Raw genomic sequence first — 19,702 nt, forward strand, 5'->3', positions numbered from 1 at the left:
AAGCAGGGAAGGGAAACAGCTATAGCCTTAATAAACAACAGAATTATAAAGAAAATAAGAGCTCACTCTTTAAATTTACTATTAATTTATAATATTAAAGGTTTTAAGTCTGTAAAATGTTGCCACACTTTGTCTTTGGAGAGCATTAAGCCTTATCTGGTCAGCACACCTAAATGTCCACAAGGTGGCAGCAGAGACCGAATATACGCCGGAGCAATGACAGAGGAACACTTAGTCCAGAAAATGTCCGACTTTGTGTTTTCCCAATGTTCCCCATTTTCAGAAATGAAAAAAGATGCATTTTAATGCCAAATTGGGGGGGGGGGGGGGGGGGGGGGAATCAAAAGACTCAAATGTAACACAAAACCAATACAAAGACAGAACTAATAAACTGTGAAGCTCTTACCTTCCTGTACTTTTGGTGCAGTTTTTCCAAACTCTCAGGGTGAGTCTGCTTGCCGATGTTGGGCTTATAGACCACAAAGTTCTTCCCTCTTCCTTGCTCAGCTAGCAGCACACATGGATAGTTACCTCGAAGCTGTGAACAGAGGCCACAGAGAGTGTTTTTTTTTTTTTTGAACTGTCAAAGAGACAAAGTTAGTTAAACTGTTTATCATAACGTGGACTCACCTTCATAGACAGGTAGAATCCCTCATCATGCCCGCTGAGGTTCAGTGATTTCTTGTAGGCCTCATCCCAGGGCATGCCCCTGTCCACACTGATCTGTAGGAGGAAAAAGATCAGAGTCTAAAGCATGTGCTGTGAAAGAGAGGGAGTCAAACTGCCACACACCTACACACTGCTGGTATGACTTCAGAAACTATTAATATCTATCGATACATGAGCGAATACAACCACTTTAATGCATGTATGAAATACGCCCTCTATACTGGGTAAACTGGTCCTCTTGTGCAGGAGTCCTGAGTGGCTGCCAACTTTGAAACGTCAACTGTAGGTTAGCCTGCAGCCAAAAGCTAAAAGCAGAGGATACCAGTAATTATCCTGTTCCACCTGCTAGTATCTACATAGGCTCCATAGCTCCAGGGCCAAACCTGTGTGATCACAGTCTTACCGCTGGCACTATGACATCAATCCAAGCTCTTAACTACAGAGGTAGCTGCTTGAGTTACCTGGAGGACTGCACGTTATGAGGAACTTATTTAATTGAAGTACCCGTTCAAGTATTGTCAAAAAAATCTAAATGAACTGACACTCTGTCAGTCTGCCCCAGGGCAGCTGTGGCTACAACTGTAGCTTGCCTCTACCAGTGTGTGAATGTGAGAGTGAATGAATAGTGGAATTGTAAAGCGCTTTGAGGGTCTCGAAAAGCGCTATATAAATGCAATCCATTATTATTATTATTATTATTACTCAGTGATATTTATAATGTAATCTGTGTTTGCAATTTAATAATATTATTTGAAAAATTGTAAGGTCTGGTGCTCTATGGGTGAAACTTTGATATTAATACATACAATAAATTATCATTAAATTGCAAGAACATGAAAAAGATAAGTAGCATAGCATAGCATTGCCATTGTGGGCAACAGTACCTAACATAGGCCTAATATATATTACATAGCTAGGCCTTTGCCTTCTCCTGTGTAGTCATAGTTTACATGTTTTATATAGTTTGCTGTTACTTTGCAAATATTGCACGCACATCACTGTTTTGAATATGTTACTGATAATGCCATATCAAACAACACTTCTGCCTGGCCGTTCACAAATAAGCCACTGTACTGCTGTGGCATCGGTTATCTGCAGGAAGTAAATACTTTTCTAATCCTGCTGTATGTAACTTCACTGTCATCAGTACATTTAACATTGCATATGCTCTATTCCAAAGAAATGTATACTTATAGACCTGAGATCAAGTTATGCAAGCCTACCTTATACAGAACAACCTGGCCATCCTGAGGATTTCCAGCTGTCAAGAAAGTTTCCTGTGTCTCCTCATAAATCTCATCGTTACCTGGGGCAAGGTCTGTCAGGGACAGAGTAGAAGAAAGTGATGAACATTTGCAGCTGCTGAATGAATGCATTGACATCCTTCTATTTTAGAGTTACACTTGATCTCCATACCTAGGATTCCCATGTCATATTTGCCCTCCTTTTTATCCTTCTCAATGAGATAGTCAAAGTTGTCAGTGAAGTATTGGAAGAGATGGTTCTGTTTGTGGACCTCCAGACCCAGAATGCGATTTAGGAACTTTGTAATGCTGCAGTCTGAGAAAAACAAACAAGCAATTGACTGACAAATTATGTTATTCATCTCAAATACCAAATGCAGAGAAAGAAATCTGTCCGTATACTCTACCTTTCTCATTGTTGTTTCCAATGCGGGGCTCCTTACATAAAATCCCAACATCAACCATTCCAGCTTTCATGTCTGGAAGTGAAAAACAAAAATCAGAACAGTTTTTCTACAGCTGCACTAAACTTTCATTTGCTGATGATATTCTCTGCTTACACTGAACCAAAATATGAACATACCTCTGAAGAACATGGCATCACCCCCTGGGTAGCCTTTGGGAGGGGGCACCTTGTTATCTATGAAGCCAAGAATTGCTTTGGTAATTTTATCCAGAGCCTTGGTACCGTACTGCAAAAAAGAAGTAAGGTGAAATTAGTAAAGACAGATGATCTCATAAGGCTTTTTCAGCACTGCAGATTAAGTGTTTACATAAAATATGCTATAAAATGCTAAAAGCAAGACAAACTCAATGCACCTTAAATTAAGAGCACAAAACATTTTAGATTCAAAGGTTGGGTACAATTTTAAAAGCTTCTTAGGTTTGCATACCTTGTTCTCAAAGTTGTATCTGCTCAGGTCTCTGGATTCTGTGGCTCTTCTGTCTCCATGGGTTAATGCACCCTGCACAGTGGATTACAAACAGTAATCAATATCAAATCAATATCACTATTATTACTATTATTAAAATATTACATTTACATCATCAGCAGTCACACTAACAGAACCAGAGTCAGTGCTGCTGGTGTGAAACTGTCAGAGGAAGAAATGAAATCTGGCTTCACTACTTAGTGCAATTCTACTGTGCAGAAATAATATTGGAAAATAATGCCTTGCAATTTCAATTTACTCTGGATTTGTAGTCTTTTAAGCCAAAAATGTCTGATTTCAAAGCTCAGCTGTTGTAGTAACTTGAAAAATTTGAAAAAATAAAACAAACTATAAAAATACCCAGTTGTTGCTTATCTGACATATCCATCAATTCAGTTAATATATAGTTAAAAGGTGATGCAATTCTACAATGCACCAGTGATGGGTGTGGAGCATACAACATGGAAAAAAATACCCAAACAAACCCCAAAAACACTGAAACAAGGACACACACACACACTAGTGTAAATGCATGAGGATGCAGAGCCTGCTCTTGGCCCAAACGTGTCAAAGGAAACCCACGAGGTTCAGGTGTGAAAACAAACGTTTTCTATGTGCTACGTGCTGACATGATATTGTGGTTCAGTTAATCTTCAAACAACATTTTGCAAAGAGACCGAGTGTGCAATGAGTCCAACGTGTGATGGAAGTAGGCAACAAAGTTAACAGAAAATTTAGACAAAGTCAACAGTGGATCAGCCTTAAAGCCAGCTGCTAGCTCTGCTCACACAGACAAAAACCTTAAGATACCAAAACAAATGAATGTTTTAGCCAAATATGATTTGACTGCTGATCTGGAGTCAGACTGTTGCAAAGGTGTTCAGCTGTTCAGTTCGACTGAAATGTGTGCACTGGAGTTGTATCAAGTTCAAGCAGGCAGGCAGGCAGGCAGACCACGTGACATATTCTTGATACAGATTTACCACACATAGCTGGCAAATGCAGGAATGACTTCCTGTAACCGCCATCCCCTTGCACCCTCTCTGCCCTTTTCCCAAAAGAACCGTCATGCTGTGTCACTATGGAAATAAATGGCTGCTAGTGCAGAAATGCATCGATAATTACGGAAAATAGCTACACTTATAAATGATCCAGACAACCTCTTTTTGCTTTTTCTGCTTGTTCAGTTTTCCGTTACTGAGCTGGAGAAGGGAAAGACCCAGAATCTCTTGAGGTTTGTGGAGAAAAGTTGATATAACATCAAGGGAACCAACAATAAAGAAGACTATGGAGCGCTTTAAGACTAGGGAATATCCCACACAACAGGAAGGACAGAGGGTGAGGGCAGGTTTAAGAAATGAACGGCGGAGTCACGAACAGCCCGGAGCACTCCGATCGATAAACACATAACTCAGATCGTCTCTGTTTACACTGAAACAGTTCTTCTCACACTCCATAAGACAACAACATATAAACAGCTATTTCCCCCTGAGAGAGACTTCAAGATAATTGTGCAAAATAACAACAGCAAATGCAACACCAACCCACACACAACTGAAAGACTGTTGATATTTACCAGACTCTCTAGTCTCTTAGCCACAATGGAGGCAAAACGTCTCTCCCCAGCCAACTCTGAGATGAGAAAGATGTACTCAGGGGCTGTCACCTGATTGGACCGATGAGTTCGACCTGGAACGATGAGAATAAAATAGCAATAAGACATTTTTTGTATATGCAAAACATTTAAAGATATTAAGACTACTGTCTGACTGTTAAATCCTTCAATCTGAAATCTTTAACTTTACAGATAAGCGTTGTACTGCTAATGGACATCCTGTAAAACCTTTGTACAGATAAATAAAACAGGCAAGATATGTTGCAATGTGTAGGAGAAATCAGGTATTGTACATTTTTGTGATGACATTTGGTTTACAGCAGCTCATTTTTATGTTACAGGCTGTGCCATTCTCAACTATGAAACACCCATAAATGTAAATAAAATAACAGACACACAAGTTACACGTTAGCACAGTACACTAGTGAGGTGCAATCAGAAACAATAAATTAGAAACTGAAAAGTATGAAGAGGACATTTCTGGTGCCATGATAAGATCTCCAGTCATATGACTGAAATCTGATCTTGACACTCAGATCCTCCCACTTAAAAATGAAAACAAAAACTCTTTACACAAGATTGTTCTAAGGAAGTCCCTTCAACTTCCATAGAACCTCTTATGAGGAAATAAGCAAGTCTGTGTTTGTACAGTATGTGTGTGTGTGTATATGTAAGTGTCAGACTAAGCTTCTCGGTATGAGAAACTTAGTCCGCCTGAAGAATCACTGACGTGGTTTAAGCAGAAAATTAATGACATTATTTAGTTTAGTGCTCTGTTATGGCATGTACATATATAAAAAAATCAAATACTGATCGGGTTTGTGGTATTAATTACAAATAGATTCGCAGCTGTAACACCTTTAAAGGTCAAATGTTCAGCCCACACAAGTAGAGTAACTGAAAGAAACCACAGCTTCTATCTACCAACAAACCTTCAGCGAGACATTTGTCTCAATTTGAATATCACAATATGAAAATAACAGATAAAACACTTCTTCACATTTCTTCTCTTTCTTCTAAAGCTCTTTCAACCTTTCACCTCAATGCTGCTGCTTGTCACAGGGGTAAATTTAAAAGGAAGTAAGGAATAGAAAGCTGATGTAACTACGATGAAGAGAAAAAAAAGTCCAGTGTGCCTTCCAGCCTTTAACTGGTTACATCACTCAAAAAAAACAACTTATGTCATTGGCAAAGTTAACCACTGATGAAAAACTTTATTCAAACCATTATGTGAAGTCTGACACAAACTTAACCAGACAGACTATACTGACAGGTCAAAAATTCAGTCTAAAAAAGGTTCCCGACATCCTTATGTAAGTTAATAACACAAACAATGCCCTTTTATTTTATTTCTAATCATGTACTCCTCTTTAACTTTTAAAGGCTCTTTGTTAGATTACATTTCCTGACTTACCGAACTGCTGAATAGCCCTGTCTGCACTCCAAGGCAGCTCCAGGGTCATGTGAACCCTGCGTCTCTGGTTTTTCACTCTCTTGTCTGCCTGCAGGGAAATCCCAGAGCTCGCTGCTTCTGAGATGATGGCCACCAACTACAGGAAACAGGTTTTTGTTTATTGGTGGAGAAAGGTCTTATTGAACAATGTTTTTAAAGCATTTCACTGTTTTGTGAACTCTGATCTGAAGCCCTTCAAGTCATGAAAACAGTGATTCATTTTTTATTTTTTTGTACTGTAAAATATCTAACCTTCTCTCCACTCATGAAGCGATCTTTCTCCTTGAGATTAATGTGGTCAATCGTAAGCCCTTGCTCAGCTCGTGACTCATAACGCACGGTGCCGTCAGGCCGTCGCACCACACGACCCTTACGACCAGTCATCTGGAGAGAAAAGGGGTTAATATACATTAGCTGCACATGTCAGGGTGACAGGTGATGCTGCTGGTTAGCTTGTAGTTGAGGGTCATACCTCAGAGACTTTATCTGGTCCACCAAACTTGTCAATGAGCTCATCCAATGTGTTGAGAGGTAGTTCTTTTCCCAGTTCTGCTATTTTGTTGAGGAGGTCCTGCTTCATTTCCTCTATTCTGGCTGCAAATACAAATCAGAGGAAGATATTAACAATATAACCCTTGCTGGTTGAGTTATAAAAATAGCAGGGTATGTGAGGCTACAGTGGCAGCTATCAAGTAGATGTGCATCTGTTTGACTGACAAGCACCTTCCAGTGTATCACTGTTACTGACAACACAAGCTGAAGGACAAAAAAAGAAATGGTGCCTACCTGTCTGGTAGCTAGTCTGGTTCACAAAGATGACATCGTCATTATCTAGCAGGGAGTCTGGTGAAGAGTTGGAGTCTGTGTCTATGCCATCGGAGTCACTACTGCTGTCATCGGTGATGTTGATCACACCGGTGTTGTCCATACTGTGCTTGGGTACTTTGGGCTGGCGACCTCTGGGTTTCCCTGATTGTTAGTTAAACCGCATGATATTGGAGTTAGCAAAAGCGACACAAAAGAGGCCAGAAATAGACATAGGATTAAAAAATATGTCTTTAACTGAGAATAAATAGTGCCAGCTGCTAGGTCAAATACACCAAATACACTTATAAATACATAAAATGAGCAATTTTACTGCTACACAAACTATAGAAATGTCCACTGAACACTTGGTACATGAAATAATTGTAAAAGACAGCATTTAGGGGTGAACATCCTACAGTGTTGTATTAAATCTTCATATTCACTTACGTTTTCTCTTGTTACTCGGAGCTTTTTCCCTGGTTTGCTTCTCTGAAGGGAAATGCTTTGTTACAAGAGACTGGAATACTCCCCTGGAGCAAAGAAGAGCAGAAAAACAGACTTTAAAACTGACAGCAAAGCAACCACAACACAGAAGGGCTGTTGCTGCAATTAGACATTCCAAGTATTCCTGATCTGGCCTAATTATGAGTGCCAGGTATTGATAGGCAGATGAAAACGTATACACTCAGACTTTAAGGCATGTCTACTGCGACAGACCTAAGGTCAACCAAGTTCAAGTCCTTATAACTTCCTTTTCTTCTTTTTCACAAATGAGTCATTGGTCAATTAGCAGCTAATAAAAGGCTCTCTGCTTTGACTGGGGAAGAATGACCTGAATACTTTTAACTGTATGACTATATGTACTCATGACACATTCCTTCTCGAAACTTTCTTGTTATTTGACAGCTTGGTGTATCAAGAAAACGAAACAGAAGACACCTGTGACTATAGTTTTCAGCAAGCAGAAAATCACTCTTTCAAATAGTGTCAAAGTTATCACCTATGGCTCGGCATTCAGTTTTAAAAGAGCTGCAACTCAGATACAGGCAGTCTTTTTTTTCATATGTAGCCATCACCACAGAAACACAGAAGCGAATAGACAAAATACTTGCTTACTCAGCTGCGGAAACAAATCTGTCCAGATGCCCGTCATTTTCATCCAAGACTTCTCTGGTGCGTGATTCTCCGGTAGACTGGAGTCCAATAACGATGCACTGCAGTGGAGAACACACAAACGCACATCAATGACCCAGCGGTGTTACCTAAAGTAAACTTCTACTAGGACTCACTTCTGCTAATCACCATGGAAAATATTACAAAAATCCATGTGGAATTCCTGAACAACTAAAGCAAAATCAAACCAGCTTGTTCACAGGGAACTGAAACCCCCCACACAACTGCCAAAACTATGTTTCAAATTAGCACTCTTACGTATACAGTCTATGCACTCAAAGTTCAACAGTGTGCTATGCTCACCTTTCCAGCCTCCAGCTCTTTCTGGGCCAGCTCCACCAAGGAGCGGACCTTGGCAGCGATACAGAGATATTTGAAGAATCGCTGGTGAGACGACCAGAACTGCCCCCAAAGAGACTTCCTGCTGACCATGCCCAGCTCATCAGCTGCCTGCATGAACGTTTTCAACGCCTCGGCCCACTAGAAACAGATTCCAGACGCGAATTCTCAGTTTAAATTTTTGTCAGTTTTCTCAAATAAGATAAGAACATATAAATACAGCAGATGCAGTCACTGAATTTCCTCACCAGTTTGGCAGCTTTATTATAGACCTCTTTGAAGTCACTGTCCAGCCCGATCTCTTCAATGCGGAAAGACACCCCAGAGAAGCTCAGCTGTCTGGCAATGTACATCCCACTCACTTTCATGTCCATGGCCACAATCTCCATGGCCCCGACACCTCTGTACACAAATAAATTATTCAACATAACTTAATCATTGGTCAACAGCCGTTCCCACAATCTGACTGTAAGGAATGTTCCAGTAATTTGAAGATACAGATCCACATGATTGAAAAACATAAATACTTCAGATTGAAATTCATCCTACAAACCTCTTCTCAATGGAATGCAGGAAGTCATCAAAGGTTCGGAAGGGTGTGCCCTCACCCCAAATTCCAAGTCGGCTCATATAAATCATGTTCTTTGGCTCAGAGGCACCTGGAACAGACATGACAGAAATCGATGATTTAAAGTCTACTATTGTATTTTTTCTCCTGCCCGAGAATGTTTATTTGTGTGTTAGTTTACCTGTGGCACTGGCATACACCACCCTGGCATGCGGCAGCTTGCTTTGCAGGTCAAGAACTGCTTTGCCCATCTTTGTAGATGTGGCATTCTTGGCTTTGTGGCATTCATCAAAAATAATCTATATTTCAAAGTCAAGGACAAAAAATACCAAAAACCACTGCTGAATGTGTGGTTGTTCAAATTAAGTCAGAAAATCATGTGGAACAACATATCGAAGGACAGCTTATGTTAGATTGACAAAGAATATGGCATTAAAATTAAAGGATACAACTCCATCAAATTCTGGTTTGCACCAATCCAGGATCTGTTTGATCCTCGTCCGAAGCTGCCCTCCTGCTTGGCTTTCTCCAATCAGTGCAGAGTAAGTTGCAAACAAGACTCCTTCTGAGGTAGCTGTGTCACCGTACTTTATCTGTTAGAACAGAACAAACATTAAACAAGTCACAATAGTGCTTTGCTCTATTTCACCGATTGCGCTCATGCACACATAACAACTGTTCTAATTTTCTCAGTTCGACCCACAAATTCCACCTGAACTCACCTTGTTTAAAGCATGCACAGGAATAGTCGGTGCATCTATGTCTTTGAGATCTCTCTCTGCATCAAATTTCAGGTCATTGGATATGCTGAACCTGAGGGAAAAGACAGGGAAAATTAGCCGACTTTGACATAAAGTAAATCTACAGGATATATCATGCAGGTGGACAAAAATCCCAATCAGAAAATCTATCTATTTATTAAATCATAGCCCTCTATCTATTTTAGTCATGTCCTTTTTTCTCCTCAGAAGTGTTTTTCTTGACTCTAACCTTTTCAGGCCTCATGGAACAGGTGACTCTTTACATTCTCTAGTTTCATACAAATCCTACTTTGCAATTGCTTTTCTAGAAGCTGATAAAAGGAGATGTTTGGTCTTAATATTGGTAGAAACTGAATCTAGGAATCCAAATGAAAGTAATTTCTGTCTCCAGTTTAACCTTCTGAACTCCCTTATATAGTTTTGAAATTACATCAAGCTCACATTATAAATATTTTCCGTAGGCCGATTTCAAATGCCCTATGACTTTACCAAAACTGTTCATGTGATTGTGTAATGAAGAAGTCAAAAAAGGTCACCAAATAACTCACGTAGTCTTTCCGTTGTCTGAAAATTGCTAAGAGTGCTTTAATTAAAACGGCAGACTATGCAGAGAGGCCTCTTACTGGCCCATCTCTTACAGCATGTTTATCACTCTTACCATAGTGCTTTTTTTCTTCCCTTAAGGTAGTTCTCCAGGATGATTCCTGCCACAGTGCGTCCCTTTCCGACCCCTGCCCCATCTCCGATCAGGAAGCCTGCCCTTTGCTTGTTCTGGAGGATCACTTCATGTTGCTGAGGGTGCATAAGGAACGAATGCATGATCAATATGCCTCCAGAGTCACACCATTAAAAGTGCTTCATGTATTGTGTGCTGGTATGTGTACCTGGCAGGCGTATATGATAGCCTCTAGCTGCAGAGCAGACAGCAGACCATTTTTAATAGTTGACTCGGGGATGGACAGAGTGTATGTGATGTCAGGAGGAGGGACACTGGATAGAGTGTTTGTTTCCACCACTATGTCAGGATGAGAAATTCCTATAGTGGCTGAAGAGAAGGGGAAAAAAACATGTTAACCATAAACTGAGTGTCATGTTGTATTAGGGGGAAAAAAGGCAGACGAATTAATGGGTGAACTGATGTTGAAGTTCATTCAAGTGGCCTACATTTGGAAGGTTTGTACTCAGCGTATGTGTCTACATGTCCCAGTTCCTCTGCTTCTTCTTCCTCAGCCTCCTCTTCCTCTTCTGTTGCTGCCTGGGTTGTCTGAGGCTGGAAGCACCACAGAGACTTCAGTAATGTAATCACAACAGCAAGCGTTGCATTTGGGAATAATATTTTGTTGTTTCAGCTTAGGTGAAGAGAAGTTAGGAGAGAGAAAACTGCTGAAATTTAGAAGTAGGTGAGCAGTTAGTATGAAGATAATGCACACCGGAAAAGTTCCTTAAGAAGGAATATTAACAAGAAAATTAGCAAAATAACAAGTGAATAAAATGCATGAAGCCAATTAAAGGAGATTGAATTGGGTGATTTGAAAAACATAGTCAAGCAACTACAGACAAAAGAGAGAGAGAGGGTGGAAATGGAGAGGACCTCTTTTTGACAGTCACCTGAATATTACAATGCCTCTTTTCCTGTCAAAGTAATCTCTGTTTTTTATGCAATGTACATTTGTGGAATGTACAATATGCCACCATGCTTTTCTCACCCGTGGTAATACAGATGGTAAGACTTGCCACAAAAAGCAGGAGCATTACAATTTATCTTATTAAAGTTTTGCTAAATTCAACGGGACCCCAAGATGAGAGCCATGTTATGTTTTCAGTGTAAAACATCTAAAAGATGCACTCAAAAAAACGTAATTGCCCTCCTAAACATGAAGCAGTAATTTTGAATAAAATGCAACTGAAATATATAAAAATCAAATGTTTATTTATTCAAATAATGAATCAGCAAGGGAAATATGCTGGGTATTAACTAAACATATACCAATCAATTAAATTTAATTGGACCAGATTCCATTAAATTTAGTGTTTTACATTGAACTCATATAACACAATTACATGGAAATCAAATTACTTCAAGACAGGATTTTGGGCATATTTTTTTGAGTGTACTGTTGCAGCTGCTGCAAATAAGACCTAAAACATAATCTATATTTTATATATGATTCCCATATATGATTACTGATCAGTAAGCTCAAGGAGTTTAACTTTAACATCAGACTGGAGAGGTTAACGTGACTACCTGGAATCCTCCTAAAGGTGGGGTGCTGATAATAGCAGATATATCCTCCAAACTTGCCAAGCCTTGAAACCTGCTGGTGCCATTCTGCTGTCAAAAAAACATAAAATAAAGAAATACAAACTCAAATAAAACACTGTGCCTAAGAAGGATTAAAGCAAAGAAAGACGAGAGTAATCTGCCTGTGCATTTGTGTCTATATGCATGTGCACGAGAGCGATGGGGCACTCTCCTAAAGCTGCACTAAACAAAATGCATTTTATTTGACTGGCAGTGAAAAGCCAGCAATGACAACAACAACAACGAAAGGAAGATAAAGGCATGGGAAATATAGTCTGGGAAACATAATGGATGAAATGAGGGCAGAATGAAAAGGAAAAAAATAAAAAGGCTTTCAGAAAGCAGGGAAAATAAATGTACTCTGATCATATCAAAAAGATATCCACGGACCCATCTAATTCAAAGAGAGCTTAACAGGAATGAAACTGCAGGCTAGAGGAACAACTATTAAAAACAAAGTTGCTTTCCTCGGGACACTGATTTAGAGAGCATGAAAGTGCATGCATACCCCTAATTTGTCTACAACAGAGAAAACAGTTAAAAATGTAATGACCAAAGAGAAATGTTTAACAACAACAAATTTTATCTAATGGATACAAACATAATTCCTGAATGAAAAGACGAGACACTGGTCATTGCAATCAGCAAAAGCGTAAACCGTAAAAGCAACTGGGAAAACTATTGTTCAACCTCAGCACCAAATGACTCTCCTGCTATATGTAAAAAGAATTCAATATGAATAAAATAACTGTGTCATTTCCACCCGTGCTGAGAGGTTTAACAGCTTAAATATGTGAGATTAAATACCATCACATCGGTGCATAGTTGAAGGTTTCACTGTACAATGAATAAAACGCAAAAAACTACACATTAACAAATGTACTGGTAGCTAGGTAGGTGGTAAAATGGTGTGCTAACAGCACAGAAAGATGATAATGATATTAGATAAGAAAGACAGTAGATATGCACCAAAAGATATGCTGCACAGTTACTATATGAGAGCTGTGTCTGCTGCTTATAAGTTTTTAATTCACAGCTTATACTTCATAAGAATGGACTTGTGCACAGCCACAACATGAAAATTCCAACTTAGAGTGGAACATTAAATCAACATTATATCATGCTCCACACTACTTTACACTACAAGCCACATTCACCCATTAAAACAGCGCTTTATCTATCTCACATCCACAGCTCCAGCCAATTTAGACTCACCAATTAACCTCACATGGATGTCTTTGGAATGTGGGAGGAAACCGGAGGTGACAGTGCTAACCACTTCACCGCCAGGCTGCAGACGCAGTCGTGAGGCAGGAAAGCACTAGTGTTTACGGGATACAATGGACAATATAACCCTTAGTTACTGTTTGTTATTCGATGCCAACTTCCCCCAGTAAAGACATACGTATGCTGAGGCAAACAAGGCTGTTGCATATTCTATCTGTAAGAGGTAAAGGTGTGGTAACCAGTTTTTCTGGTAATGACATGTGAGCAAGTGCTTGTTACTGACCTCTAGCTGGCTCTGTGCTGGTGTGGTGGTACTAGTGCTGACGTCCCAGATTGTGGGCACTGTGTCCAGGTTCTCTGCATTGATGAAGGACTGGGTATCAGCATACTCCGACAGTGAGTCAGTCGGAGAGGAGAACAGAGAGTTTGTGGAGATGTCATCAAGGCAGGGCAGGTCCTGCAGGCAAAGAAAAAACGGGACGAGGTGTTAAAGGTAAACTCTAAAACGGGACAAAATTTAGGGCAGAGAGTTCAGTAGCTCTCTAAATAAAGAAACAATATTTATACCCACATCCAGACACGGTCCCTCACCATCGAGCTTTATGCAACATAAAGGGAGCGCAACAAAAGCTTTTTTTTAAAAATGTAACAGACACAGCACCAATACCAAACAGCAAAAGAAAAAAGGTGTGGCATGAGGATGAATGGGAGTGATGTTTGGATAATAAAGGAGCCGTATTCATTCTGGATTTTAGCCAAGTTACATTTATTTGGGTGTAACACGAGTAGCCCAAACAAAATATAATTACACACAGATGTGTGAGAATGAGCACGTGAAGTAGAACGTGAGGGGAAGGCACAATAAGGCTGCTTGTGTGTATGTTTGTCATTTCAGCTATGGCTGCCTTCCAGTCGCGCCTCTATTCATATCGTTTCCAAACCATTAGCATGCCATGTTCCTTAACTAGCCCCTCACAGGCACCCCTAGGCCCCCTGAGACTTATAAACATGTATTTGGAGAGATAGGAATTGAATGACAACAAGAAACTCAACAGAGGAGAAATCTCTTTGTGATCTCTTTGTGACATCCATAAATGAGCCTGTGTATAAATACACTCTGGGCAATGTGTGGAGATTCCCACAACACACTGTTCCCCATACACCCACTAGGGGACCACGAGGCAACCGTGAATACTTCCCCAAAGAGACTAACGTGCTTATTTGGAAATTTGGGAAAATTTCAACATTTCTCCAAATGTTGATACCCCCCACCCACAATATGGCCACAAGTGATCTCTGTTAAAACACAATAAGCTCTAAGGACTGAAGATGGCTTTGTGGGAAGAACAATACTATGCTTACAGAACAAAAGTAAGAACAAAAGTCCATAATCATGCAGAATCATTAGCTGAGCTGCTGACTCAGTCCTAACAATCTGATGGTACTGATTAATACTGAGAAGCTGCAGGAACTTCTGTCATGGCTGTCTGTTAGCCATTACTCACAGTTCAACAGAAAATGTTTCACAAGCATGAGAGGACTAGACGTAGAGCTCAAAGTGTTAACATGACAACATCACGTAGGAATGGTGAACAGGAAGGACTATAAACAGCAAACAGAGAAAAAGTGGCTCAGCCCCACATTTGCTTACATACATATTTGTGTATTTTGTCTTTGTGACATTAGAGAAACAAAGCAACTTATTAACCTATTATGTGGATGTTTGTGGATTGTAAAGTGCACTAAGCTTATCAGTGTTTACTGCTCACTTTATGCTCTTCAGCTCCCTCCCTGTTCCTTTCTCTTTCCTTTCCTCCTCATGTTTGTGTATGTGTGCGCTTCCTGAGGGCAAGATCAGGCATGAGCTCTGCAATCAGACTCTCCAAAGTTCTTCTAGCCTACGGACAGCTGACTGGAACAACTGGCTTTTGTATGGAGAAAGAGTTGTAGATAAGAGTGGGTGTCCTATACTACCACTCCCAAACACGCAACTTGGTCACTTTATATCACTTTTATATCATGTATCCGTTTGCTAGTTTGTTTCTCTATTTTATCAACTGTGTGACTTTCTACCTCATGCTATTCGGTGTCCTAATTCCCTTCCCTGCTCCCTCCATTCTGTGCACTTCTGACTTGGGATAAATGAATAAACAACACGGCTTGGAAAAAGGACACAGTGTCACCAGAGGCATCGTTCCACTGAGGCATAATTGCGGAAACACACGCATAAGCGCAGACACACGTATTTCACCAAAAAAATGATTAAGTATTGCCTGTCTTTCTTACAACACACTTAACCACAAATTTGATAAAATATTACAAGATGAGTTTAGATACAAATACAGATCTGATGAACAAACAACACAAAAGAAAACCCCCTAAATATAATCTAATCTGAGTTACACCTACAGCTGTCATATTAGCTTTCCTCATAAAGCCGGTTAGGGTTATGAAACTCTCAAAACCTTAACGATTCTTATTTTGCACATCACCATGAATTCAATCAAGCTTGAAAAGAAAACAAGCGCTAATTTAATTTATTCTACAAAAATGGCTGATTTGTATGCCAGCTGTTCATTGCTTAGCACCACATTATGATGAGACTTCTCGGTTTTCTGCATCTTGTAAAACCATGTGACAATATGTGCTTTGCTATTGCAGTGTTGTTATATTAAGACAACCAAAATGATACAGAGGAATCACAGAAAACTGCGGCAGTCTGGTGGGTGCTAACCCAGACATGTCCAACCTCAGAACCATGCTAATCGAGTTGTTAAGCAGAGCGTAACAGAGGCAGCAGTGTTTGTCCCCCGGCAGGCCCGTACCCAGGGCTACTCCATCTACTGCTCCTAACAGTGGGCCCTGCCAAGCAGAGATAAGGCTTGAATTCCAACTGCTCTGATGGTAATCTGGCTCCTTCCACAGCTCACAGCCTTACAATCATATAACTGCTAATCCTGCCTCACACTTTCTCCTTTGCACTCTTTGTATCTGTTGCGCAATAAAACAAATATCTGTGTGTGTGTTATTGTGTGGCCAAATTACATATTTTATTTTAATTTCATGGAATAGGTGGGAAAAAACTGTCTGTACAACAGCGAAACACGTGAAAGTCCATGCACATGCTTTTTCACATCATCTGTCCACCATCCTGTTTTTTGCTTTTCACATGTTCCTCTTTCACTTCAGCTTCTTCTCTGCTGTGAATTGTGAAGCCAGTATTATATCCTCCCTTTACAGTAAAGTTGAAACCCTCAACACATGCAGGCATCCATTTGACCAAATGCCTGCAACAATGACTCCCAATTACCTTACTACGAGAAGCTTTGTATGGAAGCTACCGGCACATATGAACACGGACACTGAACATCATGTATCCACAGCAGTAAATTGTACTTGAGTATCTGGATAATAACAGTTATCTGTCTGTTGATGATTAATGTAGGCACATGGCACTGAAAAACAACCTCAAAGAGCCTTTCCAGCACACGAGATGCCTGCAGAGCAGTAGAAGTTGGTGTTTGTGGTTGAAGATGGTGGTTATCAGCTCTAAGAATCAGAACTGGAAAAATACACTTCTAAACATAAACCGCCCACCAGCAGCTTAGCTTCTTTATTTCCCTAACCTGCTAAAGTTGATGCATTTATTGCATGACGAGTAACCTTAAACAGTTTCACACAATCTCCTGCCCTTACAAAAAAATCCCAGTGAGTCCATAATAGTAAGATTTGAAAACAAAATTTAGGCTAGAATAAATATTAGCCAACATATTACGGTAAGGAGAAGTATTTATCTGTCCTACACACACACACACACACACACACACACACACACTACAGTTGCCATGACAGAAGGAAGGAACAGCCGTTTCTAATATAATGACCACACTGACAATAATTAGCCCTGATGATAAACTCATGCAGTGTCATACAGAGGACTCTAGCAGCCCTGTCTTTTACTTAGCTTTATGAGCATATCAATTTACAAATGTTTCTCTTCCTTTTAAATGAAAACGCCCTTTTGGAATACTAAGGATTATCAGACACAAACCCTTCTCAAACACATCATTAAAATAATATTTTAAAGGATGCTGCCAGTATTTCCAGTCATGACATCGTAAACCGTTTTTACACAAGGTGTCTATTTTTATTTGTTTATTTTCCTGTTTAGTTTGGAATGGTCAGTTCCTCTGTTTTGTTGTTGTTTTCATTACTAAGTCTAATGTTATCCAAGGACAGCCACATGCCTCCCGTGACACACAGGGTGTTGTCAGCTGTCTCTTTTCACTGGTGTTTTCTTTGGCATGTGGGAAGTGCTGACAACAGTTGATATCCCGACAATAGTGCAATAAAAAGGAGAAATATTATTACCGATTTCAAGCTAGTAAAAGCAGTAATTTATTGAAAAAAATTAATCATCTGCATTTAGTAATGTAATACGTACCACAGCTTTACCCCGCTACCAAAACACAACCTTAACGTAAGAGCTACTGTATACTGTCCCAGGCCACGTCCTGCTAAACTCAATAACCTCTCAATACAAGGCCACGCTGAAGCCTCAGCCAGGCCAGGCCCAGGGCTTTCCCCTCCTACACACTGCCAGCTTGGCTAAATTTTCCAAGGCCAGGAAACAAGTCACCCTGGCCTCCCACTTACCCTACACACCCACACATGTACACAAACACACATGCACACCTCAAATAACCTCACGAACACAACCTACATTTCTGTCATCTCCTGCTTATTCACTATCCCAAGCTCTAAATGTCCATCCCCCTTGTTTCCCATCCCTGGCAACTTTGTCTCTCTGCCCCTTTGGGCATCTCTTCAATGTTTAGTTTTGTTTTCCAGCAAAAACTCAGCTGCAAGAAGATTGTCTGTATAATCCAACACATGACTGATTGATATGGATGTAGCTCAAGCTCAACTGTCTCTGGATTAAGCACAGCCCCTTTTCAGCCCTGTCTTAATATCCTACAGAATGCTTTAAGATCATGAAAATACTGGTGTACCAATATTAGTAACAGTAGTAGTGGGAGGGTTAGACGTGTGAGAGTCACACCACACTCTGGAGACTGATAGTTGTAAAAGCTAATAAAATGCCAAGTTCTTGGTAATGTCAGTAGTGTAAAATGACTGTGTAAGCCAGCATGACCCTGTCAACAAGCCAAGTAGGTGTACTGAAATCTTATCTGTCAGATTCCGTGGTGTGTTTATGTGGATGCAGTGATGGGATAGAGTTTTCATATAATCCACAGCACCCCTATGATCAGCTGACTGAAACAACCCGAGACTGATCTCACTGGGGTTAGTTGTTCACCTTATCCATGCAGTCAACAGAACCTGACTGATGATGTTTGTGTGCCTTCTTAAGATGTGGGTCTGGGGCCAGTAACTGAAAAGCCACTACTGGTGTCTCTCATTCTCTGTGGATTATGTTATGCCAAACTGTCTGCATGTCAGACGGCCCTGACATATCTACCGGACTGTGACTTTAATAGCACGGCTATAAGCTTTTCCTTTTCCTTGACCCCATACAGCTTAAGGTTGATGCTGACTTTAAAAAAAAAATCAAGTTCTTTGATTAACTTGCTGTTGAGAAAGGGCTTCTTTGATTTTAGCATTAAATGAATTTGTGGACAGAAGGTTCTGTCTTTTGACATGCAGACATAAATCAGCTTAACCAGAAACAGAGCTTTGATCAAGGAGCCAATTTGTCAAAAAGCCACTTTATTTCCGTACACATGGAAAGTTTTACATCTGTTCTGGTCTATAAGACCCTTTAGTCACACAACCTCCCAACCAAAGAAAATATATTCAAACACTTTTAAATGTCAGCCACTGTCAACAAAAAGCATACAAGTTCAGCAGCTTCACAGCTCACAAAGAGCTCTCCTCAGGATCCTCTCTAAGTGGAAGTCGACCTTTGACCACATTTCATTAATCAGTGCTAATAAAGAATACCTGACCCAGGCGACTTTCTCTGACAGAACTGAAAGTACATTTTCTATTTTAAGGTGATAAGTCTGATTAGTAATCAGCTATTTCCGTCCTATATTCATTTTTAAAGGTTAAAGGTCAGAGCAATTGTTTCCTTGTTTAGCCCACAGACAGTCTGGTCTAGTCTGCACCAGACTAACCTATGCTAATCAAAGGGGCATATTCAGTCCAAATACCTCCTGACAGGCAGGCCTTCATGTTGTGCAAAGTCTGACTCAAGAAAGCCAGCTTGTTGCTTACAAGCCTGGAATTTTTTAGTGTCTTCACATGTTCTGGAAAATAAAAGGATGCCGTGTCTAGTGTCCCCAGCTGGACGGTTCTTCTGCCTGTAGGGGAGACTAAAGTTCACATGGAGCTGGGTACTAGAAACTAAAAGGGGTAAATTTTAGCAAAATCAGTCTATCTAAAAAACTAATTACTTTCCTAGCAAGATAAGATAAGATAAGATAAGATAAGATAACCTTTATTAGTCCCACACGTGGGAAATTTGTTTTGTCACAGCAGGAAGTGGACAGTGCAAAAGTTATGAAGCAAAAATTAGAATAAAATAAAATAAGAATAAATACAGTACACAACTGTACAGAATAGAATAAAATAGAATACTATATACAC

General features: G+C 40.0%; 1 protein-coding gene across 5 annotated transcripts in view; it reads right to left on the minus strand.

Moving 5' to 3' along the window:
• Positions 1–19,702, minus strand: part of sbno2b (strawberry notch homolog 2b) — a 60,660-nt gene that overhangs the window by 6,769 nt on the left and 34,189 nt on the right. For 3 of the 5 annotated variants that reach the window (XM_063465927.1, XM_063465928.1, XM_063465932.1), the window contains 25 exons: positions 13,374–13,547; positions 11,807–11,893; positions 10,726–10,831; positions 10,446–10,606; positions 10,220–10,353; positions 9,523–9,613; positions 9,250–9,393; positions 8,982–9,099; positions 8,786–8,891; positions 8,481–8,634; positions 8,197–8,373; positions 7,837–7,934; positions 7,168–7,250; positions 6,700–6,882; positions 6,386–6,507; positions 6,166–6,297; positions 5,875–6,010; positions 4,422–4,534; positions 2,807–2,878; positions 2,497–2,605; positions 2,321–2,392; positions 2,086–2,229; positions 1,893–1,987; positions 631–723; positions 407–538 (listed from right to left, as the gene is read on the minus strand). In XM_063465927.1, the coding sequence (XP_063321997.1) occupies positions 407–538; positions 631–723; positions 1,893–1,987; positions 2,086–2,229; positions 2,321–2,392; positions 2,497–2,605; positions 2,807–2,878; positions 4,422–4,534; positions 5,875–6,010; positions 6,166–6,297; positions 6,386–6,507; positions 6,700–6,882; positions 7,168–7,250; positions 7,837–7,934; positions 8,197–8,373; positions 8,481–8,634; positions 8,786–8,891; positions 8,982–9,099; positions 9,250–9,393; positions 9,523–9,613; positions 10,220–10,353; positions 10,446–10,606; positions 10,726–10,831; positions 11,807–11,893; positions 13,374–13,547 (3,036 nt within the window). The remainder of the gene's footprint in view (positions 1–406; positions 539–630; positions 724–1,892; positions 1,988–2,085; positions 2,230–2,320; positions 2,393–2,496; positions 2,606–2,806; positions 2,879–4,421; positions 4,535–5,874; positions 6,011–6,165; positions 6,298–6,385; positions 6,508–6,699; positions 6,883–7,167; positions 7,251–7,836; positions 7,935–8,196; positions 8,374–8,480; positions 8,635–8,785; positions 8,892–8,981; positions 9,100–9,249; positions 9,394–9,522; positions 9,614–10,219; positions 10,354–10,445; positions 10,607–10,725; positions 10,832–11,806; positions 11,894–13,373; positions 13,548–19,702) is intronic. The other 2 variants (XM_063465929.1, XM_063465930.1) reach the window with 2 other exon arrangements.

This window comes from Pelmatolapia mariae, linkage group LG23 (assembly GCF_036321145.2).
Source record: "Pelmatolapia mariae isolate MD_Pm_ZW linkage group LG23, Pm_UMD_F_2, whole genome shotgun sequence".
Classification (NCBI taxonomy): Eukaryota; Metazoa; Chordata; class Actinopteri; order Cichliformes; family Cichlidae; genus Pelmatolapia; species Pelmatolapia mariae.